This window comes from Bidens hawaiensis, unplaced genomic scaffold (genome assembly GCF_021521415.1).
Source record: "Bidens hawaiensis isolate Kalapana, Puna unplaced genomic scaffold, B.hawaiensis_p1.1 tig00074788_1, whole genome shotgun sequence".
NCBI classification, from domain to species: Eukaryota; Viridiplantae; Streptophyta; class Magnoliopsida; order Asterales; family Asteraceae; genus Bidens; species Bidens hawaiensis.
The window spans coordinates 16,956-33,499 of record NW_027502973.1 but is presented as its reverse complement, the minus strand read 5'-3'; the positions used below and the strand labels follow the sequence as shown (position 1 = coordinate 33,499).

The following is a 16,544-nucleotide window of genomic DNA, read 5'->3' as shown; positions in this document are numbered from 1 at the left end:
CTTTATTAACCATGAAGACGTCGAAGAGCAAGATCCTTGTTGTGGGTGGCACCGGCTACTTTGGCAAGAGGATCGTCAAGGCCAGTCTGGCTCAAGGCCACCCGACCTATGTCCTCATGCGTCGAGAGATTGGTTTCGAAATAGAAAAGCTTCAAATGTTGTTGTCGTTTAAGGAACAAGGAGCCCGGTTGGTAGAGGGTTCGTTTTCTGATCACCAGAGTCTCGTGGATGCGGTTAAACAAGTTGATGTGGTCATATGCACCATGTCTGGGGTCCAGTTCCGGTCGCATAATATTCTACTTCAACTTAAGCTTGTTGATGCCATCAAAGAAGCCGGAAACATCAAGGTATGTATCAAATATCAACACTTGTTGTATCGTTTGATTTGCAACATTATGATAGGTCCAAAACAAATATTTACATGATTAGTTTTTTGAAACAGCGGTTCGTGCCTTCAGAGTTTGGGCTTGACCCTTCACGAATGGAACACACGCTTGAATACGGAAAGGAGACGTTTACAGACAAGATGGTTATACGAAAAGCCATTGAAGACGCTAAAATTCCATATACTTACATTTCCGCAAACTGCTTAGGGGGGTATTTTGTTGGCAACCTTTCCCAGCCGGGCTCCCTCGTGCCACCAAGGGACCGAGTGTGTATTTTTGGCGATGGGAATCAAAAGGGTACGATTTTAATTATAACATTTCCATACGTTGGTTCTTAAACGAACGCACCCATATAATATAAGCCTGGCTTAATATCATTGTTCTTAACTTATTTAAAACTTGTGTAGTTGCTTTCATGGATGAAGATGATGTTGCAACATACACAGTCAAGACTGTGGATGATCCTCGCATGTTGAACAAGACGTTGTATCTCCGGCCACCAAACAACGTTCTTACACACAACCAACTGATTGAGAAATGGGAGAAACTCATGAATCAAACGTTCGAGAAAATGCACATATCTGCCAAGGACTTTCTTGCTTCCATTGAAGGTGCGTATATGGGATTTTATTATCAAGCTACAAACTATAAATGGACAAAATTTCCGCTTAACGTTTTGTGTTTACATATCTGTTTTCAGAAGCGGGTGACGATATTATTCGATCAGGACTTGCACGTATCTACCACATTTACTATGAAGGTCGTTCGATGAACTTCGAAATTGATGAAAAGGGTGAAGAAGGATCTGAGCTCTATCCGGAGCTCCAATACACGAGTGTTGATGAGTATTTGCGTCGGTATCTCTAAGTCATGTACGTGAAAAGTGATTCAATTTCTCGATAGTAAACACGAGAATTAAGTACATGCGCCTTGCATGTCATCTAGTTCCTATGATTCTGCATGAAATATGAACTAATTTGAATAAAGCCACCGGCCACGTTTGTTTAAGTTGTCCGGTTTTTTAGCATGTTTATGTTATTTTGTTTGTTGTTGATCCTCTATTTGAGAGATCATTTATTTCCTTTCATGTACGCACTTTCAGTTCATCAATAGTTAATAAACATTAAAACATTTTGCTCTTTCCTTATTCATATATTTGTGAGAAGCTTATTTTATACCAACAGACTTGGTTTGAGAGCCAACAAGTGCTCAATTCATTTTGTGTTTGATTTAATAAATGAAAGAAATGGTTGAAGCTACCAGTGTTCTACCAACAACTCCAACTCAGATCCCGATCTTCAAAGGAGAGGGTATGGATACAAATGAGCTGAGGTGAGCCTGAGCTCGACTAGCTAAGTTCAAGCTTGGCTCGTTTAACTTACACAGAGCTCGAGTTTGACTCGTTTCGACCTCTATTTCTAAAGCACGAGCTCGGGTCTTGAGTAGTTTTACAAGCTCAAGTTTGGCTCGTGCATGACTATTGGAGTGTCATGCATAAGTTACTTCTAATAACAGTGAGTTCATTGTATGGTGAGTAAAAACGTGGTTTAAATTTACTTATGAACAACAATCAAAACTTACACTTCAAGTTTAATGTAAAAGAAATACTTAAATGTTAAAAAAAATTATATAATGTGTACAATCTATCTATTCTAATAAAAAAAATAACAAAGGGCATATGTCACTTGGAGATTTATTCCTAGCCTAAATTTCCCGTTAAAATTATTCTTCTACTTTTAATGAAAACATATTTATGTCAATGCAATCAAAACATATCAATCCATCATTTAATCAAATAACTAATTACCTAAATTATATGGATTAAACATATGCATGTATTTATGTTAATATAATCAAAATATTTATATCTTTAATGAAATCAGATCTACCTTTTTATTATATCAATTTATATACATTTTTTAGTGTAAGAGATGAATGTTGTAAAATTCAGTGAACGATATTTATAGGTCTAATATACTAAAGACAAGAAGAAATTATGAATATCAATTTTATTTTAACATATTCATTCAACTTCCATGGTGATTATGAAATTGCTAGGCGCATCTTTTTCGTGATTATGAAGAAACCGCGTTAGAATACACCACTTATTCGAATGAATATTCCACTAGAAAATATAATTTGAACTTATAAAACCACTTAATTTAATAAAACATAGTTTTTATAAAAAAATTTAGTCATTTATTTTCTATAATTTAATTGTATTTCTTTTAAGCTTTCATTTCTTCGTTTCAGATGTCATTTGTGCCTTTTGAACGCTATTTGTTCCTTTTCGATGCCATTTGTTTGTTTTGGTTGCCATTTCTTTGTTTGAGCCTCCAATTCTTTGTTTGGGCGTCCATTTCATCATTTGGGATCAATAAGATTCTTTTTAGTGAATAGATTCGATCGCAAATATCTACCACAAACAACCAAAAACACCAAATCAGTAAACATGCAACTCTAGACTAAACACGAAACTAATTCATGCAAAATAAAATCACACAGGGTTTAGTAAGATCAAAACTAATCAATCACAATAGCAGCCACATAATAAAATCACATAATATGATCTTGACAATAGAAAATCAATCAAAGATGTGTACGTTAAACGCCCAAAACACAGGTTAACTCATCGTTAATTACACCAAACCAAGGTAGTTTAACAGGTTTAGATACTCATAATAATAAGCGAAAACAAAGCAGATATATTAGCAAACATGATCCAAGCTGAATTCAAAACGAAAGATTAACAAATTTGATTGTTGTCTTGCTCCTTTTCATGAGAAAGGGAGCATACGCTATTTTTATCTTCTGCTTCAAATTCTCGCCACCCGGATTAATTTCCAAAATCCAAAAAAATACCGTATGCGACGTCCCTTTCTCAAAGATTTCGTCCCGTCCAACCCGACACAGTAGGTTAATTCTTTTATTTAAACATAATGTTGTCGATCAATCGTTTCTTCAATAATGGAGCCCTCAATTTGTAAGTCCAAATCCATTAAGTTATGTGGCAGTCCAAAAAAAATAAAGGGTGTTATTAAACGTACCCCCCTACATATGAGTTTTACCAGATGCAAATCCCCCTTGAACTTATTAACTCAGTTATTACTTCCCTTAATATAATTTATATACATATTAGTCTCTCCAACATTTTGTTTTACTTAATAATTTTCACTATATATATTAAATTACAAACTATTTTGTTATTATTAATTATTTTTATTATTATCATTGTAAATATTGTTAATATTTTTTATTTTTAATAGTATCAATATTAATATCACTCTTTCACACACACACACACTTATTTATATATAGACTTATAAATATAATAATGCATCGACGGTGATAATAATAAATATTATTATGATCAAGAAAAACAAATGTCACACCCCGGCTTAGGGCCTAGGCGTATGACCAATAGTTGGTACATGTTTTGTAAATACATCAGAGTTGTAGTTTATTTTAGCGGAAGACTTTGGTTTGAATATAATATTAATTTATTTGAAAACATCTCGGATAATAAATATCCGAGTGTTTGATTTATAAATCATGTTTAAATCTTGTTTATAATAATTCAATAGTTTAAAACTGAGCCATCTCTACCTTGCGAGCATCTATCTTCATGAATGATTATATTCCTTGCTACCTGTGCTAACATGTTTCCCTGAAATGTGGGGAAAAATACGTCAGCGATATGCTGGTGAATACGTATGACTCAATAAAATATTTTGAATGACGATTACAATACAAATGTAGTTTTCTCTACAAGCTCAGCAGAAGCATTTCTACTTCTGGTCTATGTACCACTGCCCTACACACACAATTATTCCCGAGCCACGTAGCCCATACCGGGAGACTAGTTATGACCATTCGCCCACGGCCACGTAGCCTTTGAATGATTAGGCTGAACGGTTATGTTTGGATCCAGGCACATGTGTATTCTGTCTGAGTTGACTTTATTTTCTACTTTGTATTATAAAGTTTTAGAGATTACTCGATCTCATTTAGACATTGATTCTCGTTAAGACAAACACCCGTTCGTCTCATTGAGTATAAATATGTTTGACTGATTAAAAAGGTTAACGTTTTCACATGTCCGTCGGTGTGCGTTTGAAACCTTGACTGTGAATGAATGATTGATTGATTGATTGACCTATAATAAAATAGGTATATAAATATCTGGATCGTCTCTTGATCCAGCTATAGACCTTTAGTCTGGTTTAAATAGCTTTAAACCTTGATTTGATCATTTGTTTGAATAAAATATTTAGACTCGCAGTCTTTCTGTTTATTTACCAAATCATATGATGAGTTTCTTCTTCATGAAGAAACATCTATAATCTGTTTCTTCTTCAAGAATAAACATTCATTGACTGCTATGCATGTAAAATCTTATGTTTCTTACACATGAAGAAACAATGTTTTAACTATATTCTTTGTATATGAATGCTAAGTTTCTTAATCGTGAAGAAACTATATTTCCTTATGAATGTAAAGCTGATGTTTCTTAATTGTAAAGAAACACTATTATAATCCTTTGTATGTTTAAAGCTTAAACATAATTATGATCAAGGTTTGGGCTATACCCCTGACTATGGTCTAAGCCATATAATAATCATACCATAATGACTTAGGTCAGAACCCTTACCATACACGGTTATTCGATGTTAGATACCTAAGTTTGTATGAGCAGCACTTCTACTCTATGTTGCGTACTGATGCTTAGATTGTCAGAACTTCGGGGCTTTAGCACGAACTTCGAGGTTGGCATGCAAAACGAGGAGACATATGGTAGTCGTCGTTTTGTGCACGTACTTCGAGATAGATTGTCGGATTATTCTCGTGTGGCATGCACTTCGAGGTTTCGTCGGTGTATGGCACGGATTACGAGGTAACGATTGTCGGGTCGGGGCACGGAAATCGAGGTAGTGAGAGAGAGTGAATTGGTGTGAGAATGAAGTGCCGTAAACCCTCCTATTTATAGCCGATTTTTGGATCCCATCGCGGTACGCGATGAGTCCTCTTCCTTGGCCGTCGTGTACCGCGACGCCGCCATTTCTTCATGGGCGCCACGTGTCCTTCCCTGCTGCCACGTGTCACCAGAGTGTGACACGTGTGTGATGTGTCACCACGGCCCATCGCGTACCGCGATGGCCGTCTTCTTGGACTCATCGCGTAGCGCGATGGGTCACAATATACCATTTTTCATTTTCAGTCCCTTGTCTTTGATAGCTTGTCATTTCTAGGTTTAAATCTCGCTATCCAAAAATACTAAGGCGGCTCTCAAAGCGCCTATGCGAGCGTGCGAAGTGCAAAGTGCGTCATCAAAGCGCCACATTGCGTCCATCGCCCGAGCCCGTGCGTGTGCGCGTGCGCGTTGGGTCCGCTAGGACCACTAGGTGCATGCTAGGCATATAAGAATATTATAATGGAAACTCTCTTCTTTATAAAGAGCTTCCATTTCTTTACCACTTTCCATGTGGGATGAATTCTATTTCCTTATTTAAACCCAAGTGGAATGCTTCCACTTTCTTACACCCTTCCATGTGGGATGGAATTTCCTTATTCCATATTCTTAACATAAGATAACTTTGTTTAAGGAATATTTTATTTCCTTATAGAATGATCTTGTTTTCTTTAATTAAATTTTCCCAACACTTATTTTAGAGAATTTTGATCCTTCAACTTTACTTAGTTGTCAAATTTAAATCGAAATTTTGGAGATGTTACAACAAACATAAAAGGAGAGAAACAAAAAACAAAACAAAAGAAAAACATTGTAGAAATAAAAAGAGAAAAAATACTTTTAGAATGTGACCATAAAATTTGGAAAATTGGAAAATGTAGTAATATGTTAAATAAATTTATTAAAGAAAGTTGAAGTTTAAGGAATAGGTACGACAAGTATGGAAGAGTAGAAAGTTGATGTTTAAGGAAATGGTATGGCAAATATAAGAGAGTGTACGTTTAGCCATCCATAAATAAATAAATAAATCATTGCTGAAACTTTTAACTAAACATGATTTCATTTTAAGTGCCTGCCACATGAGTTTTTCAATATTCTTTGTAACCTACGTACACCAAACAATAAAAAACAAATAAAGTTCTTTTGTTTCTTTTTTTATTATTATTTATTTATTACCATTAGTATTATATAATACAATTAAAGAGTTTGGTGCCGCAAAGTCCTGGTTGGGCCACTTTGCGGCACCATGTTGGTCTTTTTTGGTTTGTTTTAGTTTCGGTCCGTAACAAACGTGACGAAAACCGATCGAATATCAATTTGTTTTGTTTTTGTTTTAGTTCCGGTACCGTAACATACGTGACGAAACTGATCGAATTCGAGTAGACTAAGCGCGTTTTTTTAGTTCCGGTATCGTAACAAACGTAACGAGGACTGACCAAATGCTGATTTTGTTTTGTTTTTGTTTTAGTTCTGGTAACGTAACGAGTGTAACATAACCAACCGAATTCGTGTAGACTCACCGCCTCAACGTTCGGGATCGACAACAGGGTCAGGTTTTACCAACGCCCGAGTTTACCGGGCACCGCCGCCTCATTGGTCCACCTCAAATTTTACTATTTTTTGTTTTTATTTTGGTTTTAGTTCTGGTACAGTAACACACGTAACCGACACCTGCCAATTCGCGTCGACTTACCGCCTCAACACTTGTGACCGACAATGCTTGGGTTTCCCGAGTTTTAACGACCTGCCCCGGCGCAACGCGCCGGCTAAATACTAGTTATTAAACAATACCAAAAGAAAGAGTAATCATTAAATACAATATTTATTTATAAATTTACTTGGCCTCAAACTTAGTATATATAAGTACTTTATTTTAGTTTGTTCTTTATTTTAGTTTGTTGACTCATGAAACCAACAAATATTCGAATATGAGCTACTTGAGAGTACCAAGTAATAAAAACCTAACTCAAAAGTCACCTAAAGTATAGAAAATATTTATATAAATTTTGTATAATATAGACTATCAATTTCCTCGTTTGGGATTCCATTTCTAAGTTTGAACCTCCATTTCTTTGTTTGAACATCCATTTATGTAACGTCTTACTACATCAAATAATAAAATAAAAGAGTTTTATTTAATATTGTGTGCTAATTATTTAACTGTGTTAAATAATAATATGTTGAGTGTTGAACTTAAAAATAAAATATGTACTAGGGGGTAATTATGAAATGGACTATAAAGGCTCCGTAAAATCTCTCTAAACCCTAGATCTCACGTACACCTTTCATATTTGCCAAACACACTCCAAAACACACCCCTCTCTCCATAACTTTGAATGTAATATTTTAAGCAAGATTCGACCGTTGAGTATTTGTTGCGCCGAGTACCAAGAAAAGATCTAGACTTAGTATCATAGAAGATTTAAGTTCGAACCAAACTCACAAATGTATGTTTTATGCATAAAAATTGTTCTTTCATGTTCGGATCGTTAGGGATCTTAAAGGTCTAGTTGAATCGGGTTTTATAAATCGATAAAGGTTCAAGCTTTAGTTTAAATGAGTTTAGATTCTTCAACAGTATTTTTTTAAGCGTGCAAGCCTAGCGAGCAACCAATCCCGATTACCGATCACGAATCCCGATCACCGAGGATTGATCACTGATCTCTGATCTAACATCTCGAAAAATACCATATTTATTTTGTGATAAAAATATATATTTTGAAAGTCGAAGGACCCAAAAATATTTTAATAATATGTTAAATAAATAAGGAGGAATATATAAATTATAAAGATGAAAGCATTTCATGTTAAAGAAATGAGAAAAAGGGAATACATCCTATATGGAAAAAATGAAGAGGATGAATTATTTCACATGGGTATCAATAACAAAGATAAATACATCCCAAATGGAAAGTAAGAAAATTTTGTAAGCTCTTTATAGGGAGTTGAGTTTCCATAGTAATATTCTTATATGTCTTGCATTCACCGGTGGTCCTAGCGGAGGGTGCGAACACCCGACGCACACGGTCACGAGCTCACGCACTTCGCACGCTCGCATCGCCGTGAGCCGCCTTAGTATTTTTGAAAAATTGAAGCAAGACCAAGAAATGACAAGTTATCAAAGTCAAGCGACTAAAATGAAAATTCTGAGATTTGACCCTTTGCGCTACGTGAAGGAGCAACAAGTGATTCCTTCGCGCGACGCGAAGGAACCCAAGTCTTATCCTGACAATTTTTACCACATGTCACCAAGTGGTGACACGTGGCAGGTCTACGTGTTAATTCAGCGACCCTATGGGTCTAGCTCGCGCAAGGCGAACCCGTTTTTCGCGCTACGCGAAAGAAAATAAAATCAATGGCGGTTAAGAGGTCCTTCGCGACGCGAACGGACAATGTAACATTCGTTATTTTTCAAACCCGGAACCCGACCCTTTTAGTTTTTCTTTGAATCTATTAAAATTTTAAAAGATATTTTTTTACTATAAATATATGTTACTTTTATTAGTTTATCTAGATTTAAACCAATTCCAAACTCGAGGGGCCGATTATGTCAATTAACCAAACTTTCCCTCTTCCCTTCCTTCCTTGTCACGTACCTGCACACCCCCCCTCTTCACGATTTTGACCAGGGCAACACTCCCCAAATCAGCCGGATAATCAGGGATTTGACATAATTTCTTGTTCCTTACTTAACACGTGATCATTTGTTTTGGAAACATGCTGTCAATTGCCAGCAAACCTTACTAACTTGGATCGTTTATCATTAACTCACCACGCGGGTTGCTTTTGACTATTTATCACTATAAATACATGTTAAATCTTCAATTGAATGACTACACAACTACATTATCACATCACGAACAAAAACCATCGTCCAATTCTTGCCCAGAAACACCAAACAACTCAATCCTTTATTCGTTATGAAAGCTGTACCCTAGTTCTTGTTTTTCTTTCAATTAAACATCTTATCAGGTAATTGTTTCATGCATTTGGATCGAAATCTCATGTACAGTCAAAACCCTCTGTCAATTTTGATTTCCAAATGGCAATCAACGATCAATTTGGGTTTGAACGAAATTAGGGTTCATAAGGAAATTGGGGATTTGTGAATGGATGTTTAAATATTCTGTTTCCAAATAATAACCAACAAACCTTGTAGCCCAACTGGTTACTGCTTGTATGGTGCGGCTCCGAACTGGTCGTAGACCCGAGTTCGAGTCCCACCATCCTTACTTTATTATTTTTATTATCTTTATTTACATACTCTAATAATAGACAAATAAATTTATTATTTTTATTATCTTTATTTACATACTCTAATAATAGACAAATAAATCAATTTTTCTTATGATTATAAACAATTATATAAAACCTATATCTAATCTTCTACGTTATCTTTATCTTTCAAAATCAAACCGGGAGGTATCACGCTTAGACACTTGACCAATGTTCGTTATTAAACTGTTAACTATTTTCCTTAAGAAATTATATATACATAGATATATGTATTTTATAAAGAAAAAGAAACAAAATGTTCATATAACCACAAAGTTATTATATATCGTATCTTATATGTTATTATTATTTTTTTTCATTTTTGTAAACCAAATGTAAAAGTTATTTAATATAATAATAATAATAATAATAATAATAATAATAATAAGAAGAAGAAGAAGAAGAAGAAGAAGAAGAAGAAGAATGATAATAATAATAATAAGGTTGGTATCTCATCCTCATCTATTCTCATCTAGTATGATCATACATTTACCCAATTACATTGATTTCGTATCAATAGGAACGGGTCCACATCTATTTAGTTGTTTACATTTTCATAGGAATTGTAATGTTCATCCTTAACATATGAATTGTGGTTTTTATCTATATATCTCAACTAAAACTTATGTATTCTCACCAACATTCGTGTAAAATCCTAATTCGTAATAATAAATAAAGTTTATGTTTTAAAACGTGTGTAAATATTTAATTAAGATTAAATAAAAGAAAGAAGTATGGACTTGGAACAATTAAAATGGAATAAGGGATGAGATTAGCATTAGGTCCATGGGCTTAAGAGAGTATAAATACTCCCTTAAACCTCCCTAAAACCCTAAATCCTCATTTCTCTCCATATTATTCCCTACACACACAAACAAACACCCTCTTACGGCCGTGAGAAAAAAGAGAGAGCCCAAGATCAAAACCAAGCCAATTATTGATAGACCTTGGATATTTAAGCAAGATTCAAGACTATTGTTCATAACCATGATAAACCGTGACCTAACAAACGTTTAAAGGTACGTTCTTGATCTTAAAGTTTATGTGTTTATGAACGGTTAGCCATGAAACATAAACGTAGAGTAGATCGAGTATAAACGAACCATAAAGTAGCAAAATTGATGTTAAAATGGACTTAACAAACTTACGGTTAAGAACGTCTCGTTTAAAGAAACCCTAGATCTAGTTTTGAATGTTTTAAGACTAAAGGTCCAAGCTTTATAATCCCTCAGGTCAAACTTTGGCCGAAAACGATTAAGGAAATAATTATGAGTCCATACCGAGCCATGACCGGGTGTTAGAATTTAACCAAGTAGAGGTAACGATAAAAAGGGACCAAACCGAGACTTAATGTTTAGATAATGTGCAGCTCGGTCGAATACAATGGGTCGATTACAAGGGGTCGATTACAATGGGATACAAAAGTAGACACAATTACAAAAGTATCTAAACAGAACAAATACACAAATTCAAGAACATTCGATTACAATTGGACCCATTACAAAGCGACCCGAGTGAAAGTAGACACAATTACACTATACTCGCTTACAACGGGAACTCGAATACCCTTGTTGTATTCGATTATATATAAGCTCGCATACATTGGTTCGTATACATGTACAACTCGCTTACTTTGAGGCCACTCGTATACGACTTAACTCGATTACAAAGGATTCACATAGAGACCCCGGATGCATGGTGACCCGTACATGTATATATATATATATATATACATATGTACACACATGATGGTATGCATTATAAGAACCTTAAGAGATAAAATAAAAGAATGTTAAAGTAAATAAAAACCATAAATTCAATACCTTAGGGTTTAATAAATAAAACATTCTAAGTATAATGTAATCTAAAACGAGATCATTAGACTAGAAATGCAAATGGGACAAGTATTGATACGTGTAACTTATATACAGTTTGCAAAGCTCAATTAAAGAAGGGATTAACAATTAATGGACAAAGAAACAGGATTCAGGTGAGTTTCTAGCCACTTCCTTGTTATGTTTTCAGGGCTGTGTGCATACTCAACGTGAATGTTAATACCCTTACCTTAAATGGTAAGTGTATGTCTTAATGATGAATGTGATAGTTATGTTTAAATTATGAATGCATGTTTGACAGTACGTGAACGATCTTCGGATATTGCACGTATTGTTAAGGAAAGTATAGAGTAGTATGTATGACTATGATATGAATGATATTATGTAAGATATGTATGAATGTGATAATGATAATGATAATAAAAGGTAAAGTAAGGTTAAAGGGTTGCATACCCTAATAATATAGGGGAAGGCCTAAAAATATATGCGAAGGATAAAGGGTTGCATACCCTAATAATATATGCGAAGGATAAAGGGTTGCATACCCTAATAATATATGCGAATGCTATAGGGCGTAATTCTCTTTAAATCGTAATGTCGAAAATGATATGAGTATGTGAAAGAAAGCATGAAGGTATGAAGTATGTACGAAAGTATGTAATTATGAATGTGTGGTATGTTGTATGATTAACTAGAACTCACTCAGCGTAGCTGACTTTTAGTATGCACGCAGGTGAGTAGGATGAAGCAGCTAGCTTGAGAGGGGCACATGGCAGAAGAATAAGAGTCTGGCATCTGAAGACTCAAGACGTTTATTAATTAATGTTTTTGATTTTGAAAGACAAGATGTTTGTTTAAGACAAGTTATGAATTAATATGTAATGTTTTATGATTGTTTTAATATTCCGCGAATGTTTTAATTAACTCTGATATTTAGTATTGTGTTAATGAGTAAATCCAACGTCCAAAGTAGGGCACCGGTAACGGGGCCTTACAATTCGTGTTGACAAACTCTATTTGTATAAATGCTACAGGTACAAGTAATTTACATTGTTCAAGATCGAAGAAGTTAGTTTTACCTTATGATATTAGTCAAAATACAAAAGTATAATGTATTTGTTCTGTTTATTGAATTTGCGTACTTGTTTTAATGTTAATGAAACTAAATAATTATTGTCGCTTTAATTAGTGTCTTTTGAGCTACTGTCCAATCAATACGTTACGCTCCAGCATATTCCGCCTTTGGTCGGATGTGACAGACAGATTAGGTGTAATAACTCAGTTTTTCCAACTTATATTACCCCGACCCGCTTTTATGTTCGGGAAATAAAAATATCACTTTTATCGAGAAGATTGACTATTATTATATTATTATTTAATTAATTATATAAAATATAATTACAACTTTCAATTTATTACAAATCTAACCCTTAACTAAGATTTTACCTAAAAATGTTTCCATCTACTTTCTTCAGGGACAGAAATGCAAATTTATATACATCATTATTATATTTATCTGTGACCCATTTACCCATCGGTCTAACCCGACCAGTATTGCATTCCCGCAACCCGTTTATCAACTTGAGCCACAATTCTCGTAACAACTTGGTAATTGGATCCTATATGTTATATTTCTTTCCTTAATCAGTCTCACCACCGTATTTGATTAGGAAGATTAGATCTTCTTGATGCATGTTTCTTGTTTTAACGAACCGTCTATACTCGTCAACAATTATACATAATAACAAACATTATATTGCAATTAAATTGGTCATCACCATCCATATTGCATCGCGAACACAACCCCCGTTTTCAATTGTATTATCATCAACCTCTTGATTGTGTTCTTGTAAACATTTGAGCTAGCCCTGTTAATAACAATTAAACCCTCATTGGAACCTCGTTTAAGGTAATCATTTGCATTAGTATGATCGGGTTTCAATGTATATCATTAACCCTAGCTTTAATTGATCCATCAATTATCAGATTTATGGATTTTGATTCTAGGGTTCATCAGGAGTTTTTGAGTCATCTGATATGCCATTTATATATTTTCTTTAATGGATCTTAACAACTTGCACACCCAGCTCAGTTGGCTGGGTGTGTGTGGATTGAGTTGTGTTGGAATGTTGCGCGGGTTGGAGTCCCGGCAGCTCCGTTTTTTTATATTGTTTTTGGTAATAATATATTATGTGTTATATCAATCTCTTATAACCATTTAAATTATAATTAATTTATATTTTGTTAAAACCGACACTCCAATTATTTGTTTTCCGAACTTTGGTTAAACACTATATATATATGTGTGTGTGTGTGTATTCATATATATATATATATATATATGTGTGTGTGTGTGTGTGTGTGTGTATGTATATATAAACGATATTTAAAATATGATAAAGGTTTTTAGTATTAAAATATTTAAAAAGGTTTAATTTAGAATATGCATTTAAAATTCATCTCGTTAATTAACATATCAAAATATGATTTTTAAGCTTGAGTATTGTATAAACGATTTTATTTATATAAATATTTTATTATACTAATTTAAAAGATATTGTTATAAAAATATATTAAACGTATTTTTAAATTTAAATTAAACATTTAAAGTAAGTCTTTTCATATAAACCATAAAGTTTTTATAAATATATATTTAAGTATTTTTATTATATTTTATATAATTAAATCATGTCATTTACGATAAAACTTTGATAATAAAATTTATAATAAACATTTAATTTTCGTAAGAATACACTCGATCATCGAATTCCCGAATCTCTATCTAGTCATTTATTTATAATCGTTTCTGCAATTATTGTAATTAGGATTATCGTCGAATATTCCCAAAGATTGTGATTTATCGCTTCTTGTCGTTTTCTTTCTCGCTTTGCTAAGGTGAGTATTTCACTCTCCTCTTTTACTTATTTTATCTTTTGGGGATATATGCGTGACTAGCTATTTGTATATTATATAGTATTCAAACCGCAACTGTTTATCCTTGTGTGTTTATCAGTTTGCTTAACTTGCTATTTGCATACTTGCTTTATTTAAACGCATTTTGGTGAAGTTTCTCATTATAGTATGATCATACGACTATCTTTGGCAACTGATGCCCATTTTTATGGCAACGGTTTAGTACTTGCTTGGTAAACAATGTCCATTTATATGGAATTGGTTGAACCCTTTCTTTATGGTTGATTGATTGTTTGTGTGCTATGGCTTAACTGTTTATCTCACAGGTGCAGTTTGCACTTTTATTTATTGTTATTATAGTGTCTTCAATCTGGTGTTATACTCACTCAACCTAGTGTTGACAAAACCTATTTTATTTTTAATGCATATACAGGTTAACGTGTGATGTGATTCTCAAGTTGTTTGAAGATACTTAGGATTGCATGCTAGAGAGAAAAAAAAATAACTTAAATTTTATTTTGTCCTTAGGTGTTCTATTTATGAAATCACATACTTGATTATTAAATTAAATTTAATAGATATTGTCACTTTTAATATTGCATGATAGTACCTTGAGAGTTGTGAGCAATAAGCTCCCGGCCCGACATTTTCGTCTTAGGTTGGGGCACATTGGGAGCCCTTCGTGCAACGCGAATAGACATTTTTTCTGCCTATAAATAGGCAGCCATGGGCGATGCTCCATTCACCCGTATAACACCTTAAATCACACACACTTAATCTCGAAGTACGTGCAAGGTGTAGAAGTGTTTTTCGTTTATTCTTTCGATTACCCACCGACAAGTATAAGTGTTGGCCACGTCAAGCCTAGGAATTTCATATAAGCTAGCCATACAAGGTAGGGGTTTTGCTCGATTATTTTATTATCTATGGCTTAGACCTTAGTCGGGGGTATAGTTTATACCTTGATTAACTAATAAGTGAAACATAGTTTTCATAAGACGAAGGTATAGGTAAAATATTATTTCGATCTTTATGATTTTAAAGATTTTATAATGTTTCTTAAGAAATAAGAAACATCGTATATAAACCTCTTGGACTAACGGTCCAAGTAATTTATAAAAGAGAAATGATTATTAAGGTAATGATTATGCAAATAGACTATATGTCTAAAGCTAGATCGTTGATCTAGTAATTATAAAAGGTTAGTTTCGTACTATAGGTTCGAGGTAGCAAGAAGAATACATCAGTGAACTGCACTGATCATAACAAAGGTGAATACGTTCAAACTCTTTACAACTTTATAAATCGAGTCTTATAAATGATTACATGGGATTGTGTATCCCTAAAACGTTATAAACAAAGGTAATCGCTGGCCCTCAAGCTATCGTATACGTTTGTATGGATCCTTACATATGTGGTTAGACGGTGGGCACACCGCACCACGCTTGATAATGCATCTGTCATGTTGGGCTGGACCTAAGTAATGTTCGAGTGGGGATTATCTTGTGTATATTGGTAGTATCTAAGTAATCTCGAACGCTTTGGTGTTTGCTGAGCGGTTTTGAGTTGAAATGGAGTTTGTAATTGTTATTCAGATTTCATAACTTGATTATTTCCTAAGCCACATTGGGCCGAGCCTTAAGTTATGTCTCGAGAGGATAAATAAGTAATAAAAATATTTTGTGTCAACGTGTTCACCAACATGCGTTGCTGACGTATTTTATAACTGTTTTACAGGTAATCATGAATAGTTGCTTGGAGGTGGAGGATAGTCATTAGACGATCTGATGGCTCAAATGAAGCTTTTGATATTAAAATAATGTAAATTATGGTTTTCATGTTCAAACACTTTGTAACAAATAGCAAATGTATTCTGTCATATAAAGAACACCGCCCATAAATAAACTTTTTAAAGGACATGATCCATAAATCTCATATATTTAAAGGACAAAATTTATAATTTTGTCTAAAATATGTGATCAGTTTGTTCTGAATGATGTTTAAATTGGAAAACATCTTATCAAATTTTATTGTTCGGTTTAATGAGAATTCCAATCATCAAATAATTTTTTTGTAAGGTATAAGGTAGGGCGGTGTCATCTCTCCCCCACCCTCTATCTCAACCGAGTTCTTCAATCACAGCAGATTTGCTTTATCGACCTCACC

At 33.9% G+C, this 16,544-nt stretch overlaps 1 protein-coding gene across 1 annotated transcript; it reads left to right on the top strand.

The window, feature by feature from the left end:
- On the top strand, window positions 1-1,435 carry LOC143606432 (isoflavone reductase homolog). The gene is made up of 4 exons (XM_077082204.1): window positions 1-347; window positions 443-683; window positions 794-997; window positions 1,087-1,435. Exons 1-4 carry the CDS (start codon window positions 12-14, stop codon window positions 1,251-1,253), a joined length of 948 nt encoding a protein of 315 aa, XP_076938319.1. The 5' UTR covers window positions 1-11; the 3' UTR covers window positions 1,254-1,435.
- Window positions 1,436-16,544: the final 15,109 nt, after the last annotated feature.

What these genes read in the sequence shown, in the direction of transcription:
- LOC143606432 (XM_077082204.1), top strand. Translation starts at nt 12, where the DNA reads ATGAAGACGTCGAAGAGCAAGATCCTTGTTGTGGGTGGCACCGGCTAC. An exon ending in AAGAAGCCGGAAACATCAAG is followed by an intron (nt 348 to 442) that starts GTATGTATCAAA and finishes TTTTTGAAACAG; the next exon opens with CGGTTCGTGCCTTCAGAGTT. An exon ending in TGGCGATGGGAATCAAAAGG is followed by an intron (nt 684 to 793) that starts GTACGATTTTAA and finishes AAACTTGTGTAG; the next exon opens with TTGCTTTCATGGATGAAGAT.